Source organism: Syngnathus typhle, linkage group LG8 (assembly GCF_033458585.1).
Source record: "Syngnathus typhle isolate RoL2023-S1 ecotype Sweden linkage group LG8, RoL_Styp_1.0, whole genome shotgun sequence".
Classification (NCBI taxonomy): Eukaryota; Metazoa; Chordata; class Actinopteri; order Syngnathiformes; family Syngnathidae; genus Syngnathus; species Syngnathus typhle.
The window spans coordinates 15560332-15580124 of NC_083745.1; the positions used below are offsets into that span (position 1 = coordinate 15560332).

At 43.6% G+C, this 19793-nt stretch overlaps 2 protein-coding genes across 4 annotated transcripts in view; one reads left to right on the forward strand and one right to left on the reverse strand.

Annotated features, from left to right (window-relative positions):
- Window positions 1–127: 127 nt before the first annotated feature.
- Window positions 128–3798, reverse strand: prph2b (peripherin 2b (retinal degeneration, slow)). Its single transcript, XM_061285868.1, has 3 exons — window positions 2238–3798; window positions 1147–1393; window positions 128–752 (listed from the first exon to the last, which is right to left on the reverse strand). Exons 1-3 carry the CDS (start codon window positions 2816–2818, stop codon window positions 555–557), a joined length of 1026 nt encoding a protein of 341 aa, XP_061141852.1. The 5' UTR covers window positions 2819–3798; the 3' UTR covers window positions 128–554.
- A 13-nt stretch (window positions 3799–3811) lies between these two features.
- The window catches only part of tspan14 (tetraspanin 14), a 139113-nt gene continuing 123131 nt past the window's right edge, over window positions 3812–19793 (forward strand). Inside the window, exons 1-8 of one of the 3 annotated variants that reach the window (XR_009715241.1) lie at window positions 3812–4036; window positions 10050–10130; window positions 12051–12101; window positions 12176–12322; window positions 12746–12916; window positions 12982–13107; window positions 13206–13256; window positions 13675–13788. Coding sequence is in view for 2 of the 3 variants with exons in the window: in XM_061285869.1 (XP_061141853.1) it covers window positions 10050–10130; window positions 12051–12101; window positions 12176–12322; window positions 12746–12916; window positions 12982–13107; window positions 13206–13256; window positions 13675–13788 (741 nt within the window). In the remaining variant the exon portion in view is untranslated. Of the gene's footprint in view, window positions 4037–10049; window positions 10131–12050; window positions 12116–12175; window positions 12323–12745; window positions 12917–12981; window positions 13108–13205; window positions 13257–13674; window positions 13789–19793 lie in introns of those variants that run through there. The other 2 variants (XM_061285869.1, XM_061285870.1) reach the window with 2 other exon arrangements.

Below are 19793 nucleotides of genomic sequence, written 5' to 3' on the forward strand. Positions count from 1 at the left end.
GGGGTGATTTTGGTAAGGAAGGAGCTACAAAAAGTTGATTTAGCATTATGTGGGAACGGGGGGGGGGGGGAACTTGTATTGCACATGCATGCCACTGAGGAGACCAAAAATAAGTGAGACACTTGCATGTCAATCATAATCTCTTTATACATTTGGGGACTAAAATCTCTGCAAGACAAAATATCACAAATATTAGTTAGGAACAAAGGATGACTTGAAACTTGAAAACATCTCTACAATAATGTGCTGTGTGTGTGTGTGTGTGTGCGTGTGTTTTTGTGTGCTGCAAAAGTAAAAAAAAAAAGTTCCACGTCAGCCGTAATAAGAACTGGATATGATTTTATGTTCATCCATTGTTTGTGATTAGTGAGTGAGTGAGTGAGTGAGTGAGTGAGTGAGTGAGTGAGTGAGTGAGTGAGTGAGTATAAAAGTGAAAAAACACGATTACATGCTAATCTAAAAAATGAAGTGATGTTGGTGGCACCGTGTCTGTGAGGTTTCTATTTACAGGGTGGTTTTGTGAGGAAGCGGGAGGGCGGGCACGTGCGTGGGTCTCAGGCGTTGCCTGCCTCGTCACCCTCCTGGACGTGGTTAGACTTGCCCAGCATCTTGATTTTGGCCAGCATCTCCCCCAGCGTCTCCTTGATGCTCTTCTCCAGCAGCCAACCTTCGCTGTCACACTCTGGGTTCTCAGGGTCACTCATGGTCTCCAAAGCCGTGCTTAGGTACTTCAATCCTGCCATATCAGCACACTACACCATGCGCACACACAAACGCATACACGCGCACACACACACACACACACACACACGCACACACACACACACACACACACAATGAGGTTTTGAAAGAATTGTATTGTATTGGTAATTTTATCTGCTCTCCGGTCAGTAATAGTGCTGCTTGTTGTTTGCGGCGCCTTGAGTCATGAAGCCTGATCTGGACATGGGAAGGAGGATTAAAGCTTCCAGAATAGTCCCTGAACCTCAGCGAGCATGTTTTGATACACTTGAACATTTTCCTAAGGACATATCTTTCGACTGGTTGGTCAGTCGGTCACCCATTTTGACTGAGGTGCTGCGTGCGTACATGCGTCCGTGAAAGAAGCCGGGGCAGCCAAATCGGAAGTGCGAAGGTCAGGCTCACCTGCAGCAGAACGAAGGCGCTGACAAGCACGCCAACGCCAGTCATCAGGCCACTGAAGTAGGAGAAGAGAGCCTCGCGGCAGCCCCTTGTCCAGATGTTGAGCTCCTCGGTGCGGTGGTCGTAGTCGTAGTGGGCCGAGTTGTTGGTCAGGTGGTGCTGGATGCAAGGTCGAGGCGATCCCGGATTACAGCAGCTGAACGGGACACTGTCCATCAGGAATTTTCCGTCCACATTGCTCAGGACGCGACTGCAAGGCAAAGGCACATGTCTACTGTCAGTTGAACATGTTTTGTGGAGACCTACATCCTCTTTTGTGTGTCTGTGTGCTTTTCTGTGCCACCAGCCATCTTTGGTAACCTTGTGGCTGTCATTGGGCAAAAAGCTAGCTCACGTGTTTGCCGCCAACTGGATACCAAAAAGTCCAAAGTTCGTTGCTAGGGTTGACAAATTACTGTGGTCGTGTGATTATGTTGAAATCACACAAAACCTTCCACTTTTCCTTGACTCAGTTGTTGAAAACTTCCAAATGATGTGGAAACATTCTTGCTTAATTAGTTATCTCCACTTGTATCTGTTTCCACAACCTTGTAAAACAAAGAGCTAAGACCCTCTGCACTGATTAACCAGTTTGCAGAGGTCACCCCCACTCTGCTTTCTCTCAATAAATATTCTCTTGCAAGAAGCGAAGGTCCGACTGCTTTCAAGCACCTCTGTACAACAAAGGGTGCTGATGACTTTCGCCGCTTGCAAGCGTAAAATGGCCAAACTGTCTCACGTGTGGTTCTTGTATAGAAGGTAGAGTGGACAAAACTCTATCATCCGTATTTGTTTGTGCAAATCAGTATGATTGGTTTTGCACCTGGCGCGTGTTAATTTGACACATAACTAAGCTATCTGAAATCGGCTTGCTGACTTTGACAATAAACAGTGTTAATGTCTCCAAAATTTTGGGTGGTAGCCTGACAAGTGGTGGTTTTGCCTGACCTCATTATCATTAGCTCTTGGACCTACCTGTTCCCCATAGGCTATTTAGCGACTGGCTCCAAAACACAAAATCATGGCGCCAACCGACGTGCGGTTTCGGCACTCACTCTTTGACTTCGCCGTTGCTCATGTCCAAGTAGCGGTTGCTGATCCACTGTACCTCGAACCAGTCCCTAAAGTTGACGTTGCCGCAGCAACGAAACTCAATCTGCGTCAAGTCCAGCGTGCGCTTCATGAAGCAGCGCCCTGGCGTGTCGGTGTCCTTGTAGAAGCGAATGCTATTCTTGAGGCCTTGCGATAGCGTCAGGTAGACAGCAAACTGCATGAGGAAAGAGAGCAGCGCCAGCAGCAGCATCAAAATGTTGAAGATGCAGCACAGCAGCAGGAACTTTCTCAGCATGGGCTTCCACTTGGAGAATTTGAGCGGGTCCAGCGAGTCGTGGCAGACTTTGGCTCCAAAGCTGTTGAGGGCGCAGGCCAGCAGCCCGGCCAGGATCAGTAGGTTGGGCACCAGGTGGCTCTCGTTCTCGTCCATCAGCTCGCTTCTCTTGCGCAGCTCCACCTTAAAGAAGACACCCAGGCCGAAGAGGAGGACACTGGCCAGGACCGATGCCCAGTAGAGGATCCACAGTCCCTGGGCCAGCTTGACCCGCTTCTTCAGGTTGAACTTGACCGGCATGAAGGGCATCTTGAGCACACAGTGGACAAAACTTGGTGCTTGGGTTTTGCCGCTACGCTAGGTCAGCCTCCGCATCCATCAGGCCAGGCCACGGGGGGCTGGGGGGGCACCCATTGTGCGCGGCCGCAACTTGCAAGTGATGAGGCGCAAAGTCTTGGCACGGCTTCTCCAGGTTCGCTCCAGGCGCAAAGTGGCCCACGCCGGCTCCTAAACCAATTAGCTGAGCCCATAAGCGGGCTTACGCTAAATGGGGATGGGGCGGGGCCTGCTGCCATCGCGTGCCAAGTTACCGACACACTGCTGTGCTCCCACATCCTTCCTTTCATCCATCCATTCAGCCATCTCACTGATTCCCAGCCGGAGCTCCAAAAAGGTCCACTTATTGGTGGCAAACATCTCAGGGGATGCCAACTGTTGATTTGTGACAGAGACTTTCCTGGCATACAGGGCGACGCATGGGTGCAGGAGCAGAGAAAGAAGCATCCGCCCTTGTTCAGAACAAGCAGGAAAAATAGTAGAAAGGAAGGCAAAGACAAACAGAACGAAAATGAAAGGTGCTTTGGAACACGTGACAGGGAAAAAAAAAACCCGCAGGCACCCCCTTGATCCCTCACTGAAGAAATGTGCTTAGTCCTCGAGGTCCTCACGCCCCGGTGACACTTCATGGTCCCGGTACAGCCATTGTCATCAAAAACTAATTTCATCTGAACGGTCAAGACCCAGCAAAGGGTCAAACGCCGCAGAATGAGAATAAAGTAGCCAAAAAAACCAACAACGTTCCCAGCGGTTAAAATTGTCCAGACCACAGCTTTCTAGGTTGATTTGCGCCGGTTTTGGATCCCGCAGCGCTCCAAAATGATCATAGCCATAAGCCATAAAAAGAGTACCCCGCGGGTGACACTATTAGTGGACTTCCCGTCCACGCGGTGGCGGTAGTTGGCACGAGCCTGCATCTCCAAGAACAGGAAGAGGTTATATTCCCCCCCCCCCCTTTTTTTTTAGGCGATCTCGAGCGCCTCCCTGATGCTCTGATCGCTTTTTGTGCTCGTCCGGCGTCCCCTAATTCATGTTGTCTTTAGTCAACGCTTGTCGGCCAGCTTCACTTAGCGACTGGTTCATTCAGCTTCTCAAGTATAGTGAGGAAGGGTGAAAAAAACGACTCGAAAACTTTTGCTCGTCGACATCTTGACAGCAAAAGTTCTGCAAAGTAGTTATTTGGAACCAGAGGTGAGTTGGACCACATTTTCGATACTTTCTTGTACTTCCTTTACGTGCTCGTTGGCAGCTAGCTGCTTTAGGTGTTGTGCTTGATTTGGTTCCCCCGTGAGATTTTGTTCCCCCTGCCGCGGGAGCGCGCACGCCTTATTTGGAAAGCGAAAAACCGATGTCGTACGGCGTCCGCACTATGTTGTTTTCAATAAAAACATGAAGAACTCACGTTTGCGTCAGTCAATTTTAATTTTTATAAAGGAATGTTCTCATTTGATGTCTTTAAATTCATCCGCGTTCTGCCATTGAAGCGGGGTGCATTCAAAGACCAGTCGTACAGACGGAACACTCATTCACTTCACCAAAACGCAACAATATAATTACGTGAGCTCTTTGCATGAACCTCGATGCAAAGAAACTCCTCTTTTTGGGTCCAGGCTACAAGGAGTACCGTTTTTTTCCATGTATAATGCGCCCCCATATATAATACGCACCCTAAAAATGGCATGTCGATGCTGGAAAAAAGCCTGTACCCATGTATAATACGCACCCAAATTTTTACTCCTACTTAAGTCCGTAAACGTAAAATTATTTCAGAAAAAAGATCATCTTTGGGAACAACCGGATTAAAAAAAAATTTTTTTTACCCATGTATAATGCGCACCCCAGATTTTAGGACAATAAATTAGTTAAATTTTGCACATTATACATGAAAAAAACCGTATATATTACAAAGGAGACTTTATACTTAATTGTGATCTCCATCCATCCATCCATTTTATTCCTCAGGTATTTTCAAAGCAAATTAATATTGTTGCATTTATTCATTTGCTTTAAAATGACAGCGCAATATAATTAAAAGCTGACACTATAGCAATGTCAAACGTGTTCATTTAAGAAAAACGCACGTTTTGTGATCAAATCTTTCAAAACGAGAATGATTTGAGTGAATTGATTTGAATGAATAATTGAGAAGAAATCTCTGTTCTGAAGGCTCCTTTTGTCCCAAGCAAAGTGACAGATGGTGGGGAGGGGGGATAAAAATTGTAACAGGAACTCTATAAAAAATGACAAGCCGCGAGAATTTGTGCCCCCCTCCCATTTTGAGAACGGTGAGTCCTGGACATCGACTGGCTTTTTTTCTATCTTCCTGGGGGTCTGTTCAGGTTGTGTGGCAAATTTGAACAGGTTCGATCATTTCCAGGCCAAATTACAGGCGGGGAACAAATCCTCACACCTGCCCCGTGAGGATATGTTCCCCCCCCTTATTTGTAGAACAGTGAGAGCTGGACTAGAGCTGGTTTTTTTTCTGTCTTCCTGGTGGTCTGTTCAGGTTGTGTGCCAAATTTGAACAGGTTCCCTCATTCCTAGGCCAAATTACAGGGGGGGAACAAATCCTCACGGCTGCCCCGTGAGGATATGTTCCCCCCCCTTATTTTGAAAACGGTGAGTGCTGGACTCCAGCTGGTTTTTTTTCTGTCTTCCTGGCGGTCTGTTCAGGTTGTGTGGTAAATTTGAACAGGTTCCCTCATTCCTAGGCCAAATTACAGGGGGGGAACAAATCCTCACGGCTGCCCCGTGAGGATATGTTCCCCCCCCTTATTTTGAAAACGGTGAGTGCTGGACTCCAGCTGGGTTTTTTTCTGTCTTCCTGGCGGTCTGTTCAGGTTGTGTGGTAATTTTGAACAGGTTCCCTCATTCCTAGGCCAAGTTACAGGGGGGAAAATATCCTCACGGGTGCCCTGTGAGAATACGTCCACCCCCATTTAAAACGGTGTATAGTATGTAAATAAATGATTTGTGCACTGATAACTGTACAATATTGGATGATAAATAAATAAACAAATAGATAATGTTTTCTTTCCTTTGTTGGTCAAACAATATTGTCTTGAATTCAAACTTGTCACCAAAGCACCCATTTTACCCCGCCTTGTAAGTGCGCACTTCGCGTCATTTCGCCATTGTTTTCTGACAACAATATGCTGCCGCACAATGGTCCCAACTATTTACCAACAAATTATTGCCACCAAAACAAGAATACCCAAATGGTATTACGAAGAAGTATGTTTTGAGTATGTATTCTTTTTACGACGTTGAGGGTATGATACACAGCGTACATAAATCAAGCAAAATAGATCCAGAGACGCACCAAAAATCCACATTGCAGTACCTGCTAATTTCTACACTAACGTCAGAAACTTACGTTTTAGAGTAATTACTCTATAAGACAAATAATTGATTTGTAAAATGTTAGAAGCAATATATATAACACATGAAGGAAATTGTTGAATTTGTTGAGTGCAACTCAAGCTGTTTTTTTATCAAGTAACTATTTGTGGATCTATTGAGTAAATATTTGATAAATTATCAAACTAAAGTAACATATTTGGTTGTTGCCCCATTGAGTGAACATTTGATATATTATGAAACTAGTGTTTTTTTTTTTTTTTTTGTCCAAGTAGCAAATTTGCTATTAGGTGTATTGGGTGAATTAATGCATTTGACCCATCCCCGTGTGATTTTGATCCATCTCCTGGGGGAGAGGGGAGCAGTGAGCAGCAGCGGCGCCGCGCTCGGGAATCATTTGGTGATCTAACCCCCCCATTTCCATCCCTTAATGCTGAGTGACAAGCAGGGAGGCAATGGGTCCCATTTTTATAGTCTTTGGTATGGTCTTAACTAGGCTGGATGTATTTTTTTTGTTGGCGTTGATTTCTCCGACTGCCCGTAAAGGCACCACCGCGATCAGTTAGGTTAAAATGAAAAGAGGAAAGTGACGTGCGGACATGTGAAAAAGGCGGCTCTGTATGGGAGAGAAGTTGAAGAGGAATAACAACACCCTTAGAAACCAAAACTTGCCCTTCGTCGTGACTCGGAGCCACAACAAATGTTTTGGATTTGTGTAGGGTACATTGTGACAGCAAACGAGCAGGTGATCGAGCAAGCGTCTGATACAAGAGCATTGCGTTTGTATGGAGCGTGTTTGAAGTGAACAGCAGAGACGAAAGGAACAAAGCAAATTGTTGTGAAATAAAATATTACTTGTAATACGCATTTTGTTATTTGCTGATTGTATTAAACTATCACATTCATTGTCAGTCAAGAAGAGGACTATTCCCATCAGATCCATAGTGCGCAGTGATACTGCCTCCGTATGACGTCCAGTCCGCGATGGAGATTAAAAAACAAACAATATTTGACAATAACACAGGTTTCTGTTCCTGTCTTTGGTAATGTCACCCTGTCTTTTTGTTCCACGTATTTGTCGGTCAGTCCTGTTGTTGGTTTTGTTAGAAAGTTATATTACCGTTTTTTTCCGTGTATATTGCGCAATATTTAACTAATTTATTGTCCTAAAATCTGGGGTGCGTATTATACATGGGTACAAAAAAAAAATTTTAATTTTTTTTTTTTAATTTTTTTTTTTTTTTTTTTTTAAAGAAAGTCATGGTACAACAAAACCAACAACAGGACTGGCCGACAAAGTCGTGGAACAAAAAGACAGGGTGACATTACCAAAGACAGGAACAGAATGACAGTAACACATGCAATGATCCAACGGTGAGCGAGGGGCAGACAGGACTTAAATACAAAACACGTTACATCGATTGAGGTGACACAGGAAGAGAGGGGCGACGCGAACAGAAACTATGGCAACCTAGACACATAGCAAAACTGGGGACGAGACATGACAAATCTCCCCCGAAATAAAACTCACCTTCTTGTTTGTTGTCAATCGCGCATCGCATTCAGCCATCCTGCCCAACACACTTAGTAAAATTCATAATTGACGACACATCGTTTGATGCGATGGTGCAATCCTCGATGGTGTGTTATCGTCAAATATTGTTTGTTTTTTAATCTCCATCGCGGACCGGACGTCATACGGAGGCCGCCATTACAGATGCGCAGAACGGTTGCGCAAGACACGTCAGCTATATAAAGAGCGAGAGTTCAGTTCTCCACCTATTAGTTTCAATTCACAGTTTAATTAGCAGTTTCAATCAGCAAATAACAAAATGCGTATTACAGGTAATATTTTATTTCACAACAATTTGCCTTGTTCCTTTGGTCTCTGCTGTTCATCCTAAAACACAAAGGCGCTCTTTAAGCAATGCGACAGTGAGCGCCCGGCGCGCTGCGGTTGCGCGACCGCACCAAATTAAGCTCCCTGCGCAGTGCGCACTGAGGTCCACTTAAATTTTAGAAAGTACATCAGGACTTTAAAAATAACTCTCCACCTATTAGTTTCAATTCACAGTTTAATTATCAGTTTCAATCAGCAAATAACAAAATGCGTATTACAGGTAATATTTTATTTCACAACACTTTGCCTTGTTCCTTTCGTCTCTGCTGTTCACTTCAAACACCCTCCATACGACCGCAATGCTCTTGTATCAGACGCTCGCTCGATCACCTGCTAGTTTGCTGTCTGTCACAATGTACCCTACACAAATCCGAAACATTTGTTGCGGCTCCGAGTCACGACGAGGGGCAAGTTTTGGTTTCCAAGGGTGTTTTTATTCCTCTTCAACGTCTCTCTCATACAGAGCCGCCTCTTTCCCGTGCGCGGACGGAGCGCGGTGGTGCGTTTAGGGGCAGTCAGACAAATCAACGCCAACAAAAAAAATGACATCCAGCCTAGTTAAGACCATACCAAAGACTATAAAAATGGGACCCATTGCCTCCCTGCGTGTGTGACGATCTTTGGGACTTAAAAAAAAAAAAAAAAAAAAAAAAAAGAAATTAAATTTTTTTTTAAAAAAAATCATAAAAATTGGGTGCGTATTATACATGGGTACAAGCTTTTTTCCAGCATCAGCATGCCATTTTTAGGTTGCGTACTATACATGGGGGCGCACTATACACGGAAAAAAACGGTAGTTTACCAAGTCTGTGTTTTGAGTTCCTCCAATGAACCCTGGTCCAAGCTGGACTTGGTCGCCCTGCTCCTTTCCACACTCCATCCGTGACAAGATTTTCTTCAAAAATTGTTGTACCATGATTTTCTGAAAAAAAAAATTGTACCCATGTATAATGCGCACCCCAGATTTTAGGACAAAAATTAGTTACATTTTGCGCATTAAACATGGAAAAAAACGGTAAGTATAAAGTCTCCTTTGTAATATATACTCCTTGTAGCCTGTACCCAAAAAGAGGAGTTTTTTTGCATCGAGGTTTATGCAAGGAGCTCATGTAATTATATTGTTGCGTTTTGGTGAAGTGAATGAGTGTTCCATCTGTACGACTGGTCTTTGAATGCACCCCGCTTCAATGGTAGAACGTGGATGAATTTAAAGACATCAAATGAGAATAATCCTTTATAAAAATTAAAATTGACTGACGCAAACGTGAGTTCATGTTTTTATTGAAAACAACGTAGTGCTGACGCCGTACTACATCGGTTTTTTGCTTTCCAAATAAGGTGCGCGCTCCCGCGGCAGGGAACCAAAATCTCACGGGGGAACCAAATCAAGCACAACACCGGTGAGCTGGGAACAAAGTTTGCCCGAGTATAAGAACTAAAGACAATTTTTGATTTGCGAAGTGGCTTTCAAAGGGCCCAAAGACTCTTAACATTTAAACAATGGCTTGGGTCAATTCGAGATACGCTCAAGGACAAAAATAATTCGTTCAGGTTCATTTTCTTTGTTCATTTGAAATACCTGCTACAGGTATTTTTGGTTGAATTTATTCTGATATTACAATGACAACAAAAGTAGTTCAAAAAAGTTGTAGACGCACTTTTTTTTTCTGCATTTTTTTTTTAAACTTAAAGTTGTTCACGATAGTCACTCCACGAAAGAAAGAAACTTCCCTGTACAATGTGTGTTTGGGGAATCTAATAATAATAAAAAAATCTTCCTTTTTGTATGCCGTGTCCAGTGAAATGTCCCAAAAAAGTCAAGTCAGCTTGATAACTTCTTTATTACATGTTAATCACCAGATTTCCACGTTCATAAAACCTTTCCGCCTTGAATGCTTCTTTGTTGTTCAACATTCATCTTGATGCGCATGTTTTGTTTATCAGATGTATTATTATCGCTATGACAACGCTGAGGTCAGCTGCTGCTACAAATACCTCATGTTTACGTACAACGTCATCTTCTGGGTGAGTTTCGTCTTCCTCCTCTTCTACTTTAGTGTTGTCAAACCGGTGACGTGTTATGCACATCCTGTTCCATAGAACAGGGGTATTCCAGAAAGCGGGTTATGTGAAAACTCTGAGTAAATTAACCTTGAAATGAAAGAAACTGAGTTATCCATTCCAGAAAGACAGGTAACTTAAACTCTGGGTCAGTTACTGTGATAACTTACTTTGTGAACATAACCTGCTCGCTGGCAGGTTTACTATAAGAGACCCATAGTGTCAACCAGTCTCCTCCCACACAAGGAAAGCGGTTAATCATGGATTGCCCGTTCATTCAGAATCCAATCAACATCGAAGTCGTAATAATTCGAAACACTTTACGTCGCGATAGACTTTCCGACCCAGATTAGACGTTTTATCATTTCTAAAAGAATATTTTTTCGAATGCTACCGCTTTTCTTTTGAACAGTATAATTTATCTCAATAACCTTCTCTGGCCGTGGGTTGCCTGATGGTGTAGTGGTACATCAGAGCAAACTTTTTGCATAGTTTTACGTTTTTTTTGCAAATGGCGTTTTCTATAATATCAGGGATGCAGAGCATTACTTTTTTTCTGTTGGCTGAGCAGAACTCAATGTTTGTTTTAAAATAGTATTTTAATGAGTGTTAGTGTAAGCTACAGCGTCACATTTTAAATGACTACAACATAAATGCGTTTGTGTCAAGTGTTAATCCACAAAGTGTGGAATTAACTGAGATGACGTTGAAAAACATTTTGTTTGGGGTTTAAATGATTTGAGGTAGTCACTGAATTAATTTTTTAGTTCAACCTAATATTGACTTTGTTTAATAGCGTAAATCCATTTAAAATTAAATTAAAATCAAAGTGAGGTGCAATCACAATCTTGCAAAACATGCCTTATTTTTTGACTAATGTATTTATGTTTAATTTTGAGCTGCTTCCAAGTCCTTTTTTCTCCTGTTTGATTTTCATTTAGGTGCAATCCGATTTCATTCCTACTTAAATTCATAACTATGCTATGGTCTCATGGTTAGATGTTACATCAATGAAATAGTAAATTCAAACTTGCTCATCGGGTAGCAATTTCCTCCCATGACGTCTCTCTCTCCTTCGCTGCCGCAGATGTATTAGATTTGCGGTGAGAAATATGTTCGTACTTGCTGTAGGCTTGCAAAAAGACCTCCAACTCCGTTGTGGTAAAATAAGGTCATCTGTTTTTCCTTCGTTAGCATGGTGACTCGTGGTATCGGGGTTCCATTGATGATGGCTTTTTATAGTGGTTGTGCAGGCGCGTAACTCCAGGTTAACATACTCACAGTTGATTGAACTAACTCAGATTAGCTTTTCTGGAACCGAATACTCAGTCTCCCATCTCGAGTAAGTCAACTCAGAGTTCAGGGATAGACTCAGAGTATGTTGAACCTGCTTTCTGGAATACTCCCCAGGTGCTCCCACAGTCACAGGGTCAAAAGTCTACACACCCCTGTTCAAATCCCATGTTTTCATCAACATGCTAACATTTAAAAAAACGCCACGAATAACGGAGAGTTTGTAATTATTCAATAAACCATTTTGTTCTGTTTCTTCAAACTGTCATTAAAGCCCGAGAGGAGGAAATGAACGACATGATTGATGCAAAATATTTGCCCTCTTTCTCCTGGGCGAATTGTGCCTGGACCAGCACAAAACAACTGTTAGGAACAAACAGCGATCAGGACCTGTCCCAGCATCCTCCTACCCAAAAGTGGAGAGGGGGCCTCCCTCTTGTACACTGTGCTCAACTTAGCACTTAAAATAGTGACAGACCTGCAATTTGAACAGAAGACAACTGAGCATAACATTTTAGACAGACAACAAAATGGAACCACAGTTAGCCAGAGTCTCAAGCTGTGTTAAAAGGCCGCCTGTGTGTGTTGCAGCTGGTCGGCGTGGTCTTCATCGCCGTGGGTTTCTGGGCGTGGAGTGAAAAGGTAAAAGCCGAATGGTAAGATAGATGACGTCGACCCTAAGCCTAAACAACCCTGAGAATCAAATGTGTCCTCAGGGTGTCCTGCTGGACTTGGCGCAGGTGACCCGTCTTCGAGGTTTGGATCCGGTGTGGTTGCTGCTGCTGGTGGGCGCGGTCACATTCATCCTGAGCTTTGCGGGATGTGTGGGAGCTCTGCGAGAAAACTTCTGCCTGCTCAAGTTTGTACGTGCAAACAGAGGCCATCTTGAAGTCTATGTCCGGCAAATTGATTGTGGCGGCGAAAATAGTCGACGGGATATTCTCCCCTGCTCGTTGCGGTTGGGGCGCCGCGTGAGCTGGATGTGGTCCAACCTGGACTGAGCACAAAGCTTGTACAGAAAAACAGTCCCACGCGCCAAAGGATAACTTTGAGCTGTATAGCCAACTCGGACGGATGCAGGCAGCCAGAGTGCCTGCAGAAAGCTCGCCAGGGTTGCCTGAGCTGAGGTTTCTCAGAGTAATCGGGCAGGTGGGCGAGTCGCGGCCCCAATCGCAACCTGGATCTTGGCGCCATCGGGCGGATGTCGGTCGTATTGTTGAGATGATGGAGAGTAATCCAGAGAAATGAGTTGCAACTGATCCCTGATTCTGTGCTTTGCATGTTAGTTTTGCGGCATCATTGGCTTGATCTTCTTGGTGGAGCTGGCGGTCGCCGTGCTGGCCGTGCTTTTCCAGAGTCAGATGCGAGAATGGATCAACGGCTTCTTCCTAGCCAACATCAAAGTGTACCGAGATGACATTGACCTGCAGAACTTGATCGACTCGCTGCAGAGGACGGTAAGACACATCCGACACGCGGGCGGCTCCGCCTTGTAAAGTGCCGCTGTGTGCTTGTGCCGCAGAATCACTGCTGCGGTGCACAACATCCCGACGACTGGGACGTCAACGTTTACTTCAGCTGCAACGGAACGCATCGAAGCAGAGAGAAGTGCGGAGTTCCGTTCTCCTGCTGCGTCGCCGATCCCGCCGTGAGTAACTCCGACCGCCTGCCCGCCGGGCCGGAGCTGGAACAAAAGCGTTTCCCCAGCACCCATGCTAACGCTCGACTCAAATGTGTGCTCTCCAGGACACAGTGTTGAACACGCAGTGTGGCTACGACGTGAGAAAGAAAGACAAGGTAAGGCCTGCCAATGATTGGTATGGCTCGTTTCCTCCACAGGCAACTGGGCTGTCGCGCTTGCCTTGGAAGAGCGCCTTTGGCCTCTCATCTGTTCCTGCAAAAAGGCTTGACTCGCGGCAAGAACTGATGAGGGGACCAAAGGTGGTCTTCGAAGACAAGCCATCCATCCATCTGGGGGATGGCCTCCAATGCCATCCTGTTTTCTTGACCTTGGTGAATGGGCTGTACTTGTAGAGTGCTTTTTCTACTTTTACTACTCAAAGGGCTTCACACTGCTTCCTCATTCACTCATTCACCTACTGATGACATGCCATCAGAAGCGGTGGACACTTGGTTACAAGGGCTGGGGATGGAACTCCCAATCTCTATGCCATGCCGACCCATGGCCCATCTGTTGAAACTGTTGTTGTTTCAGGCAGAGTGGCCGGATCATATTTACATGAAAGGTTGCATTGCTGCGCTGGAAGACTGGTTACCTGAAAATCTTTACACGCTGGCTACCGTCTTTGTCGTCATCTCTCTGCTGCAGGTGAGTGAAAGCGCCACAAATGTCTCTTTGTGATTTACACACATGCACACGCACAATGTACAAGTACAGTACAGTGTACAAGTACAGTGTACACGCACAATAAAGTGTACACAGGGGCCCGACTGATATGGATTTATTTTAGGCTGATTTTCGGCAGAAAAAAATCCTGATTCTGATTAAGATAGAGATTTCTTTTTAGGCTGATTTTCGGCAGAAAGAAAATACTGATTCTTAATTCATCGGCCGATTAATTTCAAAACGTTAAAATGCATTGGATCACTATTTTAGTGGCTGTCTGTTGCGGAGCCTGAGGACTGTATAGGGGGTTGGCTCGGAATGTTATGCTCTTTTCGCCCCCGGGTGTTGGGCAGAACACAGGAGGGAGGCGTGGTTCAGTTTTTGTTGCTTTACTAAATTATTGGCAAGTAACCGGCACTGTGGCTCATATGGGCATACAGGCGAACGGGCAAAAGGTATAGGCACACATTGGTCGTAAGGATGTGAGGGCAGGTGTGTGTAGTGTACATGGGTGAGCGTTTGGGTGTGTGAATGTGGTTGTGTATGTATAAGACGACCCCCTCTTTTTCAAGACTAAAGTTTGAAAAAATACTTTTTGAACACCAAATTTAATTTTTATACAGAAAATGATTACATCTGAAACAAAGGATTATAACAATATATTCGAGAGAAAAAGCATCTTATTATGCCTCATTCAAATCATGCAAAAACTGTCTATCACTTCTTAATATCTGAACATTTAAATATATAAACTAAAGTGCAATCACATTTGTAAATGAATGGCTTCTGGTTTTTGAAATTTAAATAAATACCGTATTTTCCCCCTATAAGGCGCACCTAAAAACCTAAATTTTTATCAAAAGTCGATAGTGCGCCTTATAGTCCGGTGCGCCTTTATATATGGATCAAGTGATGAATTTGTTGATCCATACTGGTTGTACACAGTGCTCTGCCAAAATGTTTTAATACGTTTTAGTACGACTAGTAAATTACAAGGTCGCATCGCTTCCCAACATTACGGTAACTGTAGTCAGGGGGCGTCACCGAATAGCTGCTATACGCGCGAGGCTATTTCATGTCAAAATAGGCTGCTCTGTTAATGTTTCGAGTAAATCTACGGATCGATATGGAGGGGAAACATAGGTAAGTAGTACCAATGCGTTAGATCGAACTTTAGTCAGTTCCGATCATTTTATAGGAGATCGTTTGAGAAACGCGATTGTTTACACTTTGCTGAGGCTCATGGGAGATTGCGAGCTGAGAGTCATGGGTTTTTGCGGATGGCTAATGCTATAACGATAGCTGCTATACGTGCGAGGCTTTTTCATGTCAAAATAGGCTGCTCTGTTCATGTTTCGAGTAAATCTACGGATCGATATGGAAGGGAAACATAGGTAAGTAGTACCAATGCGTTAGATTGAACTTTCGTCAGTTCTGATCATTTTATAGGAGCTCGTTTGAGAGACGCGATTGTTTACACTTTGCTGAGGCTCATGGGAGATTGCGAGCTGAGGCTCATAGGAAATTGCGGATGGCTAATACTATAACGATAGCTGCTATACGCGCGAGGCTATTTCATGTCAAAATAGGCTGCTCTGTTCATGTTTCGAGTAAATCTACGCATCGATATGGAAGGGAAACATAGGTAAGTAGTACCAATGCGTTAGATTGAACTTTAGTCAGTTCTGATCATTTTATAGGAGATCGTTTGAGAAACGCGATTGTTTACACTTTGCTGAGGCTCATGGGAGATTGCGAGCTGAGGCTCATAGAAAATTGCGGATGGCTAATGCTATAACGATAGCTGCTATACGCGCGAGGCTATTTCATGTCAAAATAGGCTGCTCTGTTAATGTTTCGAGTAAATCTACGGATCGATATGGAAGGGAAACATAGGTAAGTAGTACCAATGCGTTAGATCTAACTTTAGTCAGTTCCAATCATTTTATAGGAGATCGTTTGAGAAACGCGATTGTTTACAGAGGGTTCGTTGGTTATTGGCTAGTGGGTGCATACCGCAACCCTAGTCAACCTGTTTGTTGCAGTAAAGCTTCTATTTTATGCGCCTTATAGTCCGGTGCGCCTTATATATGGACAAAGTTTTAAAATGGGCCGTTCATTGAAGGTGCGCCTTATACGCCGGTGCGCCTAATAGGGCGCAAAAGACGGTAACTATTATTTGAGTTGTCGTTAAACATTATTTATTTATATTGTTAGGATACGGATTTTAGCTATTGATCTGACTCCAAATTGTCATCAACACTTAACACAAGAATTGCTATGTTCTAATCCACACACTGGCGCACCTAACAATTTTGCGAGTTCGTTCTGTCAAAGAGAAGACCAGTAGATCAATCAGACCGAATTTACCAATTGTTTAATCCTGACAAAGCAAGCTAATACAGGCGCCTGGGTCTTGGGTCCTTAACACAAAAACTCGTGTGCCTTCGTGACCAGAAAAGACGACACATTCTTCCGGGTTGCCCAGTTTTAAAGAAACACAATATGAATATTCAAACATGCAAAAGATTGTGTGGTGATTGGTCGATGGTCGATGGTCAGCTCCTCCTCGTTTGGGTTTTCCCCTGCTCAGCACAGGTGTCTGGACCACAAAGACGAGTTGTTTTTCGCGTTCCCATCGGCCTTGAGATATGCTCCCTTTCTGGACCTCCTGTTCCACAATACTTTGAAGAAAACAAATTCATGTAGCCTGCACATTCCTTTCCACTTATTAAGCGACCACACTACTACTAGGAATTATATTGATATGGATATATGTGTCTAACGGAGCCTTAATCAAATGTGTTTGCAAACTGCCGAAAGTACATTTCTCTTTATTCCCTCTCATGACCTCATTTATGAGGTCATCACCCGTTACTCTAGCAAGCAGCGACCAGCATGCTGTCGGTCCTTTCTTCCCCCCGTGGCTCATGTTTAGTCACCAGGGTATATTGGCCGTTCGGTGACAACGGGCCAACGGTTTTCTCGATCAACCGGACAGTGAGTGACCTAATACATGGAATACAACAACAAAAACATCACTGCAGTAAAGCCACAGCAACGAGCACAGACATGATGAGGCCTTTCCAGCTTCCGAACGTTTTCATCCAATCAGACCAAATATCGGTGCGTACACCTGAATGATCTTTCATCTTTTTATTCAGTGTCCTTAGTCCTTCCAACGCCTGGGTCAGTCGGCCCCCTGGCGCCGTGTTGTTGGGGATGAAAGTACAACATGCATCACCAAACATTCCGCACACACCATGTTCCTTAACCAATAGCATGTCCAACGCAATTCTATTTTGGAACGACATCAAAGCCAATTGTTCATGTACCGCTGCAAATGACACATTTTTATTGGGGGTGATCCATAGGAAAATGCTTTCGAATCCCGAGGACACTTGATTAACGAGTTCATACTTATCTGGCACACCTATGGCGTCAATATATGTTGGATCGTTGTCGCTCAACCATGGGGGCAAAAAGTCTCTTTTGGCTCGCTTCAGGAGCCCCGCCAGTGGGGACTCCATGTTCCAATTGAGATTCTGTGTTTCAATGGGGACAACCACTACAGGCATTATCAAAGACACGAGGGCACAGATACCCTATGCATTCTTTGGCATGCGATGCTATAATTTGTTGTCACCACACCACAACCAGATGTCACTGGTCTTCCTCTGCTCCTTCCATCACTGCTAGTTGAATTCTGGCATGTCCTGTTAAAGCTTTTCTGCTTGCAGTTTCTTCTGTCCCCTCTAAGCTACTCCTACCTGGTGTCTCTTTGATTGTTTCAACATCGCTATGTGACTATTTTGTTCTCTTGTTTCTCATTTTGTATAGTGTATTTGTTTATGTATATATGCATACACATTCGTACTATGTATGCATGTATAAATATGACGAATTAATACATAGCTTGTTATGCTTTTGTTTGGTTACTTGTGTGTGTGTATGCATGTATATGTAGGTGTATGTGTGTGTGTGTCTGTGTGTGTGTGTGTGTGCGTGTGCGTGTGTGTAGGTGTGTGTGTGTAGGTGTGTGTGTGTGTAGGTGTGTGCGTGTGTAGGTGTGTGCGTGTGTAGGTGTGTGCGTGTGTAGGTGTGTGTGTGTGTAGGTGTGTGTGTGTAGGTGTGTGTGTGTGTAGGTATGTAGGTGTATGTGTGTGTATGTATGTAGGTGTATGTGTGTGTGTGTATATGTGTGTGTGTATATGGGTATGTATGTATATATATGGGTATGTATATGTATGTATATGTGTATATGTATGTATATATATGTATGTGTATATATATATATATATATATATGTATATATGTATATATGTATTTTTTTTTTTTTAAACACTTGAATGACATTTGACGACACAGCACTTTGTTTGCTTTGTTTGTTTTTGCACTTTGTTTGTACTGGAGTGGAGCTCTTTACAAGCCCTAGGCTTCGTCTCCCTCCTTGCACTGTTATTGCTATAATAATATGTGCTAAACAATAAACTAAACTAAACTAAAGCTTAAAAACAAGTGGATTTGGAAAAAAAACTTTGGATATCAAAATTACAAATTGAAACCTACTCACCCATTTCTATTTTACAACCTACTCACCCATTTCTATTTTACAACCTACTCACCCATTTCTATTTTACCACCTACTCACCCATTTCTATTTTACCACATACTCACCCATTTCTATTTTACCACTCCCCCTTTTGACACATTCACCCAATGTGTCATTATGTATCAAAAGGAACCTGCTAAGCATCCCCTCACATCACCACACTCATTGTAGCCAGGCCTGCGGAACCTCTAGCTCGTCCACCACACGCTCGGCAACACAAACAAAAATCATCGCACTCCTGTCAGTGAGCTTATAGCCCTGCTGATAGCGGACATTTGTACACACAAAAACAGACATCAAGTATCAAAATAAAAACAGTCATAAAATGGATCCTGGCGCCCGCGGATCATGTCCTGAAAACCATGTCATCAACAAGTTCATCATAAAAACCAAAAGGGCAAAGGTTAACATATTCTTGTAAATTCAATACAAATTTTCCACGAACGCAATTGACAACCTGCAAGAACGAAAACAAGTTACGCAAGCAGCGCGCAATCCGCTCCTTGGCTGGTGGCTGTTGCTGCTGCTGCAAAAAAATTAAGTCACACAGAAAAACAAAGCAGAGCGTGCACTTGTCGCAAGCAAGCTCAAGCGTCAAACATTTGGTCACTGTCCACCTAGTCCGTCACCCCGTCGGGTGAGCTCAAAGTCGTCACACGTCAAATCGTCCAAAGTCTTAATGCTCGATACCAGTTCTGTCTTGTCTAACCATATTACTGAAATGGGCCTTCTCCATCGCACTGTTTTGTTGTCGATGGTGCCCCTGAGTAATCCTAAACCCATATTTAGTCCAAAATTAGTCCTGATCAATCGTGCTTTTTGAAATCTGTAGTATCTTTATATTTTTCTGGTGAGAGGAATGTTATCCTCTGCTGTGATCACATCACCCCAACTTTGAATCATGTCAACCATTCACAATACACAAACACCACACCACAAGCACAGACTTGACATTCATACACCATTACAAAAAAACTGTCATTCCACAACACACATAAAACCCCATACAATATTAAATTGTAAAAGGAATCCTCCCTACGCAAAATTTTCTCCTCAATTAAAATTTCCCTTTTTTATTTTAAATCCAAAGTTAATATCTAATAGTCTGGTTTCCTGTCCTCTCCTCGTTTGCCAATATGCATAATGCCGGAACATGATTTAACTCCCCATTTAGTTTGCTCACATCTCTCACTTAGACTATTTGACACTTTGTGTTGAGCTGTAACTTCAATATTTCCACATTCCCATATTTCTTCCACTAAACAGTTCCATTTGGCTTTCAGTTTAAATTCATCCCTCCAAATAACTCCCTCTGGCAAAGAACCAACAATTTATAGAGCACTCCCTTTTACTGTTACCTTGTTCCCTCAGTCAT

Coding starts and splice junctions, on each gene's coding strand:
- prph2b (XM_061285868.1), bottom strand. CDS start 2,818: ATGCCCTTCATGCCGGTCAAGTTCAACCTGAAGAAGCGGGTCAAGCTG. Junction 1,394..2,237: donor AGCAACGGCGAAGTCAAAGA/GTGAGTGCCGAA, acceptor TTTGCCTTGCAG/TCGCGTCCTGAGCAATGTGG. Junction 753..1,146: donor GCGCCTTCGTTCTGCTGCAG/GTGAGCCTGACC, acceptor CGCATGGTGTAG/TGTGCTGATATGGCAGGATT.